Genomic DNA, 13,681 nt, shown 5'->3' on the forward strand with positions numbered 1-13,681 from the left:
AGTTGATAGTGTCTTATGGGAGACACTCAGACACCCATGATGGAGTGGGTAGCTGACTACCCATGTGTAAATTTTTACAGTTGCATTTTTCTAGCAACACATCTAATTAAAAATAAATAAAATTGCTGTATAAACTAGACAGATATTGTACATTTACTGACACTTTTACATGTACTGTGTATTGCATAGTATTGTGTATACAATCATTTACTTGGGCAGCTTTTAGCCCAGGTGTTTGAGGGTAATACCATTTTAAAATACGATTAGCACCAATATTATCACTGTGCCAGGTTATTTGATTGCATGGGCACTTCAAGTGTTTTAGTTTATTGGTGTTTGCTCTGTAGATTTAGTTGCTTCTATCATTTGAAGTATTTTAATACTTTTTGTTGTGTGTGATATAATTTTGTGTTTTATACCCTGCTGTGGTACCTACTCAGGGTCTTAAGAATATTTTAAATATTATATATACACACACGCGCGCACAAACAAACATATATACAAATATTAACTAACTAACTAACTACCAAATTATAAAGTGTGAAAAATCTCAAAAAGTTTTGGTTGATTTCTCCAAATACAAACTCTTAGACATGATTCTGAACAAGATGTTATAACTAAAGGAAGGAGTTATGAGGCTATATGTTTACGTGTCTTAAATGTAGCCAAACAACACACCAAGACCTGTCTGATGCACTGTGCTGCAGAGTTACACTTCTATTGTAGACATTACAAATTAACAAGACCAGTCTAAAAGAACAACTGATCCTTTACAATCCAGGTTTTTGTGAGACTTTCCAAGTGACTGTGTTTGCATTTCAAGGGTACGTTCAAAGTATTATCTGGGGTTTTGTTTTGTTTTGAGGGATTCACATAAAAGTATTCATAAAAAATACACCACCTAGTATGATGCAAACATTAGAGCACTGAAAAACATGTTATTGTTATTAAATGTTTTTATTTTAGATTTTGATTTGTTGGCAAGCATGTCTATTAAGGACTATTAGCTTTGATTTCATTATATTGGTTATCAGTGCCTTATTTAATTATGTAATTTAGTTACTTTGACAGCTGTCTATTCATCTATTGGGGATTCTGTATGACTCAAGGAATTGTTCTCACAAAATAAGCACAATGAAGGTACCTGTATATCAATGTGTTCCCATATAAACCATGAGCATCACATTCTGAATGGTTGCATTTGAATTGTATGGCTTTTTCATGGGGCAATTCTCATGGGTTTCATGGAGAACTTGCACATCTTTGTTAACTGAGCTAACACTGTAGGTATATTTTACTGAACTAAAATTGTCACCATCTTAAACAAATATAAAAAGAGGGTGCACACAAACAAAAAATAAAGTAGTAAAGGAGGAATAGTCAAACAACAATTTTGCAGCCTCTCGTTAGAAGTGCATGGAGTGCTAAAATGTGGTGAGATGATGCTGGTTTGTTTTTTGCTCCTCCTAGTACTCATAGTAACAGTTGGCAAGCTCTTATTACATTAATTCTGCACAGAAACTGACTAGGTTTTACTCATGAGATAAATATTTTAACAGCACAGTATGCATCTAATTTCCACAAAGGCATTGTGATTATTAAAAATATGCAATATGCATGACATAGTAACACCACAAATCCTGTTTTGTTTAAAAGTTTAATAGGTCTATTTAACTCTGTGACCTAGTAGCACATTCAGCTTTACACTGTGTATGCAAAATCCTGCGAGAGATGGAAATATCTTGTTTTAAGAGTTGATAAATGTGTACATTTCATGTTTAAAATAAACAAAATGGCTGGTAGTCAACTAAGTTTTACTCAGGGTAGATCCACTAAATTAATGGCTTAAGTCACACACATTTTTTGATGAGCTTACTCTTAGGAAAAAACTTGCCTACAATAAAGTGGAAAATGTTTTTCCTTTCATAAGAGGAATACATAAAATAATTAAGTTGCTTCCACTGAATGTGATTGTCTTGGGGAAGACTGTTTCACAAATATAATGGTGCTGATAATTATGCAAGATTTTGTGCATCAGCTCGCATAACTTCATGGGTATGGATAAGTGGATCTGGCAAGTTCATTTTCTTTCAGTTTTCCAGTCTAAAATTATGTTCTCTTCATTTCCCCATGAGTTTGATTTTTTTTTAAGTCCTCATGAAAAATCACCAGGATTTTTGCGTGATTTATCTTAATATACTCATGTTCGTATGCGATTTTGCTGAATATACAAATTTTTGCAAATCAATTTCCCCTAATATAATGATTTATATTTTCAGTAATGCAATGCATTTTAATGCACACATTATCCTAGAAAATGGCTTTTTGTACACATTACTTGGCTGGAGAACTACATTGCAAAATTCAGAGATGTTTGGATTTTGAAGGATGGCTGTGTTTCAGATTGTGTAGTGTTTCGGAAAGTGTGAACTGAGTGGGTCCACCTTTAAATGCATATTGAACTGAATTTCCTCCCCATCCCTACCCATGGTGTATCAGGAAGGAACAAAGCATGTGATTTTGGTGCATTAATAGTCAATTAGGAATTATGTTCTGCCATGACATATAAACCGGATCTGTGTTTGCTGGGTGCATATCAGACTTCATTAAGTACTCTATGTGGCTAGCTATAGCAACTGTGGCAATATATAGCAATTGTTCCTCGGGTAGGAACCTCTGCTGAATCAGTAAACAGAAAGACAAGGGGAAGTCTGAATTCATCCCAATAAGTTTTCATATTCACAAAAACCTTTCAATTTTACTTCGGTGTAGGTAGGTAAGTTTCTGTCATGCAGGCTCAGAAACTTATGGCATTTATAGCTTGGAGAGCAACAGATAATATTTTTTATGCTGCTTACTGTCCACTTCTGGTGGGCCTTCTGGTGGTTCCCTCATTGCGAGAGGTGAGGTTACAGGGAACCAGTCTTTCAGTAGTTGGGCCCATCCTGTGGAATGTCCTCCCAGTAGATGTCAAACAGATAAACAGTTATGTGCTTTTTAAAAGACATCTGAAGGCAGCACTGTTCGATGTTGTATTGTATTTTTACTATTTATGTTGAGAGCCTCTCAGAGTGACTAGGGCAACCTGTCAGATGGGTGGCATATAAATTTATTATTATTATTATTATTATTATTAGTAGTAGTAGTAGTAGTATTGGTAGTAGTATTAGTATTATTATTTCAGAGGAACCTTCTTTTGGGGTTCTATTTTGTTGGATACTCCCTCTGTGTTCTTTGGTTCTCATGGCAACTGCAGCCTTTCTCAGGGTTCATCGTATGTTTATAGGTATGACCAGTATTGTTAAACCTGCTGATGACACAATACTGGAAAGTCTGATTTGTTGCTGTTTTTTCTCCAAATGAGCACATTATGCCCAAGGTTGCTACAGTATTTGACCAATTCAGATATAAATACCAGAAAACAAACTAGCTCCTAACAGCATACAGTTTTCTTATTTGATATGGGCAATTAATATAGTTTAGGCTTTGTTCTGTATCCATCACAACATTTTGTTTTGTTTTGTTTGTAGTTCTCACTAGTTCCTTTTAATTTTGTTTATATATTTTACACTTTGTGATACCCCCCCCCCCCGACACCTAGTATTTGTCAAAACATTTTCAACTCACGAGAGCTCATTTTGTAGAATTGGGTACAAACAAATGCTGTAACTTGTTAGTATTAGTACCAAGGTCTGTGTTTCTGTAGTGTTGCCTTTTAACAAGTTTAAAGCCTTGAAGTGGAGCATAATTATTCTGCCTTCAGAGATCAGTTAATGCAGTGTTGGCCAAACTTGGGTCTCCAGCTGTTTTTGGACTACAGCTCCCATCATCCCTAGCTAACAGTACTTGTGGTCAGGGATGATGGGACTTGTTGTCCCAAAACAGCTGGAGACCCAAGTTTGGCCAACACTGAGTTAATGTCAAGTATGGGGAATCTTTTCAAGCCCGAGGCCTGCATTCCCTCATGGCCAGCTTTCTGGTGCTCCATGCCAGCAGTGGACAGGGCCAAAAGGAAGTAGGTACAACGAAAGCCAAACTTGCCAGGGCCATAGGTGACAGCCTATGTTCTCTATCTTGTGGAAACACAATAGCAGTGCATCATATAGCAGTGAACTCCTTAATTGGATGTTTTTAAACAGAGGTTTGATGGCCATCTGTCATGGATGCTTTAGCTGAGATTCCTATAGTGCAGGGGGTTGGACTGGATGACCCTTGGGGATCCCTTCCAACTCTACAATTCTATGATTCTATGAAGATTTCTAGTGCCCTGTGGCTCAATTACTTCTTAAAAATTTCTTACTAGAATCAATTGCAGCATGGGGATGATTTCCAGTGGGGAAGGGACTAATATATGATAAGGGAAGAACTAACCTGTCTATCCTCAGGTGCAACCTCCCCCAAACTCACCTTGTTCAGCTGTTAGCAGCTGAAAACCTACTTTTCAATAGGATACTTTTTTCAAATCTTATTGGTCTGCTGGGAGGGGAGAGGGGCAACAAAAAGAAATGGGAAGATGGGCATACCCCACAGGCTTCATCATCCTGCCGTTCCAAAGGTTTCCCACCCTTGCTTTATGACTTGTAACAAATTACTACCATATATTGTTACTGTGCCAGTTTTGATATGTGTATTCTTGTCTGAGTCTCTTATTTTTAAATTTGTGTCCCTAAAACAATATTTTTGTTTTCAAGATGTAGGTTTGTAGGGGCTGGATGTTAGGAAAGTAGTTTTAGGCCTAACAAATTTAAGGGATTTTCAGTTTTAAAGTAACAGTGACAGATTTTGCAGGAATCTGTCTGTAATGCCATCTTCAGATTGGCCCCATTCTTTCACTGTAGCCTATAATATCATTGCACACACAAGGGAGTTTATTTTTAAACAAGGACTACAATTTAGTCCAATACATATACATATTCATTAAGTTTGATCAATCTAATCACCTATGTCCTTGAAAATGTTCTCCGGGGAAAAAATTGGCATAATCCAGTTATTAAAAGCTGTAGTGCACTAAAAAAAGAATATATAATTTATGTTGAACAGTTTTACAATGTGCAAAAATGCTCTCTGAACCTGAGAATAAATTTCTTAGTATAATTTAAAGGTTAAATAAGCTTTGGAGAAGTATCAAAGAACCAGTTAATTAAGAAATTAATGGCTGACTGTTGAGGGATAAGCAACTCCATATAAGAAACAAGGAGGATTCTGACATGTACGGCATAAAATGGGCTGAGCAAGTTGGATTTCATAAATTGGTTGGATGAGAGATGGTGAACGGCTGTGGTGGCAGAGCATGGTTGGGTATAGGATGAGCAGCTAAAATGATGTACATTTGCATATATTTTGTGTATCCCAATGGAAATGTTCTCGTAATCTCTTTGGACTCTGGGAATGCATTACTAAATAAAGTCTGACCAATTGGGAAGAAGAAGAAGAAGAGGAGGAGGAGGAGGTTGGATTTGATATCCCGCTTTATCACTACCCGAAGGAGTCTCAAAGCGGCTAACATTCTCCTTTCCCTTCCTCCCCCACAACAAACACTCTGTGAGGTGGGTGGGGCTGAGAGACTTCAAAGAAGTGTGACTAGCCCAAGGTCACCCAGCAGCTGCATGTGGAGGAGCGGGGACACGAACCCGGTTTATCAGATTATGAGCCTACCACTCTTAACCACTACACCACACTACAATTTTGTGTGAAGCCTCAAGAAGAATTGCCACCACTTATATCACAACATCACTGCCACATCTAAAAAATGAAAGAAATGGGCAACAAAATGGTGCAAATGAGGAATAAAGTAATAAAATAAAGTTTGAAACATAGATAGTGATGATTAAATAGGTTTCAGACACCTCATTTTTCAGGGAAATATGCAATAGAATATTCATAAACAGACTAGGGGGAAGTTCACCAAATCAGTTGCAGACACAAAAGCCAGGTTTCAACCTCCTTCTCGCAGTCAAATTGTGTAAATGTGTGCAAGACACTTGCCCCTGCAGAAAATTGATGCAGTACAGAAAATGTCAGCCAGTCAACAAAGCTACAAACAGAACTCAGAAAAAGAACCTCCAAATTAACACAACAAAGCAAGGAAAACTGCATGGGAAATAATATGCAGGGATTTGATTTATTTTATTTTTTTAATATGGGAACTCCACCAAGCCAGATTACATGTCTGTGTGCACCAAAGGCTTTCTGTGCCTGTTATTGCTTCTGTAGGTGGGAGGTTCCCTCCCAAAATGAAATATGTCTAATTGCCCTGCTGTATGTACAGCTACCGCTTTCAGCATGGCAGTAGATGAACAAGGACTGACACAACACTAGGAATGGACTGAGCAACCTAATTCTGTCCCATTTCAGTTTCTCTAGTGCTCAATTATATGTCTAGTCCGAACTGCTTTGTGCTTCTTCTTTTTTAGGACACGGTTTAAATGATTTTCAATGAATTCATCCATATTTTGTGTGTACACCAAATAGTTTGTTTGCACACCAAAACTACATAGCACTATCTGATAAAGTACATTATTTGCAAAAAGCAGATGAAACTAATCCCCCCCCAAAAAATACTCATTGTCCTCCTGTATTGCTGCTTTCCTTTGCAGGGTGGGGACTACTATCCTCCAGATGAATCACCACCACTTGCTTCCTTGCTCCGTTTCCTCTCTAGATGAGGAATTAGGATACAATGGTGACATATCAGGAAAAAAGCCCTTGGTTCATAGGGTCTGAGCATACTATATAACCGGGGTAGACATTTCTACAAGGCCCTTAGAATTTCCCTTAGGCCATATGCCTTACTGCCCTGTTTCACATCCTGGGTTTTCTTGCCCAGCTAGGTTGTGTCCTTGAACTCTGATAATACCTCTTGCTTCTCAGGATGGAGGCTGGAAATGGGCATGTTTCACTCTGCCCCCCCCCCCAAGACACTCTCTCTCTCTCTCTCTCTCTCTCTCTCTCTCTCTGTGTGTGTGTGTGTATAGACTGACTTGCTTCATCAGACTTCTACCATTATTTGGTTGTATGAACAATTATTTGGTTGTATGAACAAACACATTTATATAGTTGGCTGCAGGTGAGATGGCCGCAGATGAATTCCTGTTGTACCAGAAAAAACACTTAGATACCCCTCCCCCAAATTACCACCAGGACCTTAGTTTAAGGCAAGGAAGGTTTAGGGCTTGCTGATCAGAAGGTTGGCAGTTCGAATCCCTGCCACGGGTTGAGCTCCCGTTGCTCGGTCCCAGCTCCTGCCCACCTAGCAGTTCGAAAGCACGTCAAAGTGCAAGTAGATAAATAGGGACCGCTCCAGCGGGAAGGTAAACGGTGTTTCTGTGTGCTGCTCTGGTTCGCCAGAAGCGGCTTGTCATGCTGGCCACATGACCTGGAAGCTGTCTGCGGACAAACGCCGGCTCCCTCGGCCTATAGAGCGAGATGAGCGCCGCAACCCCAGAGTCGGACACGACTGGACCTGATGGTCAGGGGTCCCTTTACCTTTAATCAGATTCTATTCAGGTAATTGCAATGGAGGAAAGGGTTAATCTCTGCATGCTGTAGTAATGATGAAAGTGTGTGTGTGTGTGTGTGTGTGTTGACCTTTCATACCTAAGATTAAATTTCCTAAATCTGCATTTAAGTGTGGCTGAGAAGAGACAGTTGGAGACGATGGATTGATAGCTATAGCTTGTAAACAGGAAATGACATTTCTCCTTTTTTCTCCAATCTCACTGGTTTTGAAAGGGATGCTGAATGAAGGAACTTGTGTAGGCAAAGATGATCACAGTTAGATAATCTACGTTTGCTTGTTTGTATGCAACTTTTATGTAAAACAATGTTTTCTTCCCACTTTTTGAGCACCACAGTTTGAATTCCTGGCCTGTATTCCATTTTTTAATGGCTGAAAGAGAATAACTATCCAGCAAAATGATATCTTACTTATCCCAGTCTTCCGTAGGAAAGACCATGATCTGTGTAGTTTGAATATATAGCCCTACAGAGACATTCTGCTCTTTTTGGTAGCCCCGATTTAACCAAGTAGTGCTTCTCCAGTCCTTGGATTTCTCTCTCTCAGTAAGTGTTCCTGAAGCCAACAAATTAGTTCTTTCTAGTGTGCCTGGTTGAATACAGATCTCAGCCCAAAAACAACAGTATCAGCTAACGCAGTTGTTGATAATGCATGGTTAAGCAGTGCAAAGGATGGACTACTTGCAATCAAGATTTTCACAGTATCTGGCTATCCAGACCAAGTTCTAAGTCCCCCATATTAGTTCTCTATGTAATTTAATAACAGAAAAAAAATCTGGAATAAACTTTGCATAACATGAGGAAAGTCCAAGGAGGAAGATTATAAATGTATGGCCGGGGGGGGGGGGGGTGCTCGTAAAACTGTCACAAGTCAGATTTCAGTCCAGCTGGCTGTGTGCCCCTGAAATAACTGTTTCCCTAAAATTGCATTCTGCCAAGTTTAGCATCAGGTCTGCTTCACTGATATGATGTTAGACTGATTAGGCAGACTGCAGATTACTTTCATATTCTTAAGGAGTATTTTCACATAGGATAACATCATCCAAATAATACTGGACTCAGTTTTGGCCCTTTAAGATTATAGACAGCATCCTTTGAAAATCAGTTGCTGCTAATGCAAGTTCAGGTGTAACATAACTAAAGTAAAAACAAAATGAAAAAATAACAAAATAACAAAATTCCTTCCAGTAGCACCTTAGAGACCAACTATGTTTGTTCTTGGTATGAGCTTTCGTGTGCATGCACACTTCTACAAGAACAAACTTAGTTGGTCTAAGGTGCTACTGGAAGGATTTTTTTTATTTTTCATTTTTTCCCATTTTGTTTTGACTATGGCAGACCAACACGGCTACCTACCTATAACTGAAGTAAAATAGTCTATCATGTGTAATAAATTGCTATAGTGCAATCTGTAAATTTAACAGCCAGGAAATGGTCAAATAAAACAATCAGTTTTTAATAGGCATCTAAAACACACCAAAGTTTATGCCTCTCAGATTGCAATGGGTGAGTGAGGATATTCCAGAGGAAAATGCCACTATGAAAAAGTTGTCACTAGATGGCAATCTTCCAGCCATGGTACAACCAGCTGGATTGACTCCAATGAGATTGCCTGTATAAAGGAAAGGAGTCTTCCAGGTATTCTGGTCTCAAGTTGTTCAGGGATTTATATGCTAATAGCATGGTTTTGGAGCAAATGGGCAGCCAGTGCTATTGTTTTATTCTATTTGCAAAGGTGCATTATTTATTTCATTCATGAGTCACTTCCCAAGAGGCACCCCAAAGCACTTTACAAAAGGTGTATTGCATGTATAGCTAGGTGCCCTGCTCAGCACCCTAACTGTTGCATTCTCCACTAGCTGCAGCTTCCAAGCTAAGACCAAGGGTAGCCCCACATAAAGCTTATCACAGTAATCTAACCATGAGGATACAAGTAAGTTTGAGATTACTTGTCCTCCTTTGACTGCCAGATGCAAAAGCATGATGTCGGAATTTACTTACCGGTAGTTGCTTCTCAAGAGATTTCAGCCAGCATTGTTCACTATTGGGGTTGGCTGGATCCAATACTAAACCATAAAGTAACATTATAAAGGTAAACCACTGTGAAGTTTTGGCTCATGTACTTCCTTTCTCCCTCCTCTGTTGCGGTTGCAAAGAGTTCAGACATTTTTGCTTCTAGTTTAGGTTAACCACAGCTTGCTGTGTTATCCAACACAAATTGTAGCTATTCTTTACTAAGTTTGGTTGAAACAAGCTAATTTTAAAACACAGTTTATGAAGGTTGGGTTTTTCAGTTAGCCTTAATTAAGATTAATGGCAGCTGAGGGAATCAGACAGCATGCTAACTTGTGGTTAAACTGAAATGACAGTGGGAAGCTTCTGATCTTATGGCTTCTTTGGAGGACAAGGTTGAGGGGAGGATGTGAGGATGTGGCTTATATTTGTAACACAGATTTATTCCTGCATTGCAGGGGGTTGAACTAGATGACCCTTGGGATCCCTTCCAAATCTACAGTTCTGTGATACTAGATGGGGATATGCACTCTGCAAGGCAAGGTTAGAAATCATGATTTCTCCAGAGTGCTAAATATTTTTTCTGTCTCTGGCAGCAAATGGTTGCCAGACACTATGGATTTATGTGGTTTTCTTAAATCTACAATTAGCTAGATGCCTCCATCCGTCATCTCTACCATAAAAGCTAACGTTTGAGATGAGTGAATTTTTGCACTTGTTTCTTAGACTTTTGTGATACAGCATCTCTGATCTGCCAATATTAAGTGCCATAGATTGTCTTGCAGGTGTCACAGCAAACCACATTTTGCCTTTGTGAACAACCTCATGTACATAGTCAGATTTATTTTTAACATTGTTCCAGGTAACAGTTGAGATTGGCTTTGTAAGATAGTAGCATTTGAGGGCTACCCATCCCCACCAGACTTCAACGTTCCCAAAAGCACTTCCCATCACTTACCACTTCCCTCTTCAATTTAATGCAGCAGCCTTTTCCATTTTTTGCTGTCCAGTGGCCTTTGCTGTCCAGTACATTTTTAACCAGATGGCAGGGCAGGAGAGAAAAAACATTTCCTGTTTACTGCTGCTTGAAAGATAAGTAAAGTGGAATGGGTATATGTTTTCAGCAGCAGTGTAGGATGGTTGTGTGTGGGACTGTGAAACTAGCAAGGGTGAGTGGGGGAGGTAATACTTCTCTAGTTTGGATTTTTATATAAAGCTGCAAAAAACTTCAGGACTTACAATTGTATCTCGGGTTACATACGCTCCGAGTTGCGTACTTTTCGGGTTACGAACTCCACTAACCCGGAAGCGTAACCTGGCGCCTGCGCGATTTGTGCATGCGCATAGCGCTTTCCGTGGGGAGTTTTTTCGGTCTGCGCATGCGCAGAACGAATTGTTCAGGTTACATCCTTTTCGGGTTACGTACTGTAACCCGTAACGGATTAAGTACATAACCCGGGGTACCACTGTACTAAGGGGTAAGTCTTTACAACTCCCTTAAGTTAATTAACAAGCCTCAGCTCAGAGAACTTTGCTGCAACGCTAACTGTTCATGGACACTGTAGAACTCTGTAGAATACACAGAAATGTAGAATACAGCATATACACCCAAATTCACCTGTTCAGTATTTGGTTTGGTAATGCATGTACATTGAATCAGGTAGTGTAGAGGCTGCTGATCCAATATCCAGCATTAGTTTAATAAGCTTAAGACTTTCTTGACACTGCTGCATGCATGTGTGTGTTTGTGTGTTCGTTTTCCTATATATGTAGAGCTAATTATGTCTGTACTTGGAACAATACCACCTTCCACTTGAATTTTGTATAATTGTTGGTTGAGTAGATTGCTCTTCATACCTTAGAAAAGTGGACAAACTTTTAATGGGGATTTCACCAAGCTGTCTTTGCAAGATATCTTGTGTAGTTTCCAAGATGTTACATAGAATCACAATAAAATGCCTATTATTCCTGAGGTTTTAATTTGCTGGGACTGGAGTTTTTCCCTTGCTTTCTCACTAGAAACTAGTTATCTCTCATCATTTTTGGAGCTAACTGCAGAGGCAACCCCCAATTTGAACTGTGCATCATGTATCCATGCTCATTATTTTGGTTTCTGCTGGAGTGCTCTCAGTTTGGGGTTGCAATGATGATGGTTTCCCCCAGTCTGATCCTGGAAATAAGCATTCTCTTATGTGAGGCATATTTATTTTCTCAAAAAGTTTATATCTAATAACCTGCTCTGCATATTTCCAAAATCAGATTGATAGTGTTGGTTCCTCTAGTTTCTGTTCACATTAACAAAATTTATAATGATTAGTTGCTATATTAGTTGCTCTTATGTGGAATCTACCCACAAATAAATAAAAAACCCTGAAAATGCTTTTTTTATTACATATGGAATTCACAGAAGAGGAAGTGTGCCCCACTCCCGGAATCCAACCCCTCAAACTAGACATTGTGAAATATGCTAGTAACATTTGCTCTTGCACACTTCCTATGGGTTAAAAGAAAAAAGTTGTGACACACGGGTACAGAAATACTTGTACACATTCTCTGAGTAGAAAAAGGCAAGGAAGGAGTGATGGAAGGGAGTGACAAAAAAGTTCCAATGTGTATATTCCGTCAGGTTCTGTCCACTGGTGTGAATAACAAGCAGAAGAATAGTAATGACTACAACTGTTCCAATTCATACATGTGAACCCTAGTACGCCAACTGCAGATACATAAAAATTAGATCTGAATGGCTAATTAGCATGGTAACTCCTCACTTTTGGCACAATAAATACTTCCGTGCAGGGACTACACTCTCATATTGTTGTTGTTGTTGTTGTTGTTGTTGTTGTTGTTGTTCAATTCCAACACCTTTCATCTCTGACCATCGGCCATAGTTGAAGGGAGTTAGAGTCCAACAAGATTTGAAGGGCCACAATCTCCCCACTTCTGTGTGTTTCATCCATTTGCCACAAATGAAATTGTCAGCAAGGCAATGGAGGAATTTGTCAGACCTTACACTCTTGGGAGAGTTTGAGTCTTAACAGATGTCGGGGAAGTTGGAGTCATCCATGATTACTATTTTCTCCTTTTTGAATGTTTGGTAACATTCTAGTAAAGCTATTAATCTGCTCTAGTTCTTTGCTATTTTGTTTAAAGGGCTCTTCACACTCTACCTTGGATTTCACCTTCCTTAAAAATTAGAAGCAATCCATTAATGTTATTACATCACTAGCTAGCCCTTTGCTGATTATTAATGTTATACAGCATTAGTCCTATGACTTAAATCCCAGGTCTGTAAGTCTATTTCTTCCAACCATCGTACTTCTTTAAAAAATAAATAAATTACAAGCTCATAAAACTGCCGCTGTCTTCTTATTCCCAACTGCCAACTTCTCAGAGTCTTTGGTGAGGAACTGCTGCATTTTTAGAAATAGTCCTTGGTGCCCTTAATAAGGTTAAGTAATGTTTGCTGTGAGATTATTCTCCTTACAGGAAACAAGAAGTGACGGGCAGAAGGTGTTGTATGCATCTTAGAGTGATTCATTGAGCAATACAGCAGTTGTTTTGCAGGTTATGATTATCAAGTCTAATTTGAACTTTACTTTTTGACTAGTTGCTTGAGACAACATTCCCAGAAGGTGGAAGAACCAACAAGGGGATTGTCTATCTTGGACCTGGTCCTCACCAATAGGGAGGAACTGATTGGTGAAGTAAAAGTACTCGGAAACTTGGGATGAAGTGATCATGTTCTACTGGGTTTCAGGATACAGAGGCAAGGGAAAACTGAGTGTAGTCGGACACACACTCTGGACTTAGGTAAAGGTAAAGGGACCCCTGACCATCAGGTCCAGTCGTGTCCGACTCTGGGGTTGCGGCGCTCATCTCGCTCTATAGGCCGAGGGAGCCAGTGTTTGTCTGTAGACAGCTTCCGGGTCATGTGGCCAGCATGACAAAGCCACTTCTGGCGAACCAGAGCAGAGCACGGAAACACTGTTTACCTTCCCGCTGGAGCGGTCCCTACTTATCTACTTGCACTATGACGTGCTTTCAAACTGCTAGGTGGGCAGGAGCTGGGACCGAGCAACGGGAGCTCACCCCGTCGCAGGGATTTGAACCACCGACCTTCTGATCAGCAAGCCCTAGACTCTGTGGTTTAACC

General features: G+C 39.5%; 1 protein-coding gene across 4 annotated transcripts in view; it reads left to right on the forward strand.

The window, feature by feature from the left end:
* The window catches only part of NOVA1 (NOVA alternative splicing regulator 1), a 144,386-nt gene that overhangs the window by 48,150 nt on the left and 82,555 nt on the right, over positions 1 to 13,681 (forward strand). Inside the window, exon 1 of one of the 4 annotated variants that reach the window (XM_033144380.1) lies at positions 10,006 to 10,071. The exons of the other annotated variants lie outside the window; for them this stretch is intronic. Coding sequence (XP_033000271.1) covers positions 10,053 to 10,071 — 19 coding nt within the window. The 5' untranslated portion in view covers positions 10,006 to 10,052. Of the gene's footprint in view, positions 1 to 10,005; positions 10,072 to 13,681 lie in introns of those variants that run through there. 4 annotated transcript variants of the gene reach the window in all.

The sequence above is a fragment of the Lacerta agilis genome, chromosome 1, assembly GCF_009819535.1.
Source record: "Lacerta agilis isolate rLacAgi1 chromosome 1, rLacAgi1.pri, whole genome shotgun sequence".
NCBI lineage: Eukaryota > Metazoa > Chordata > Lepidosauria > Squamata > Lacertidae > Lacerta > Lacerta agilis.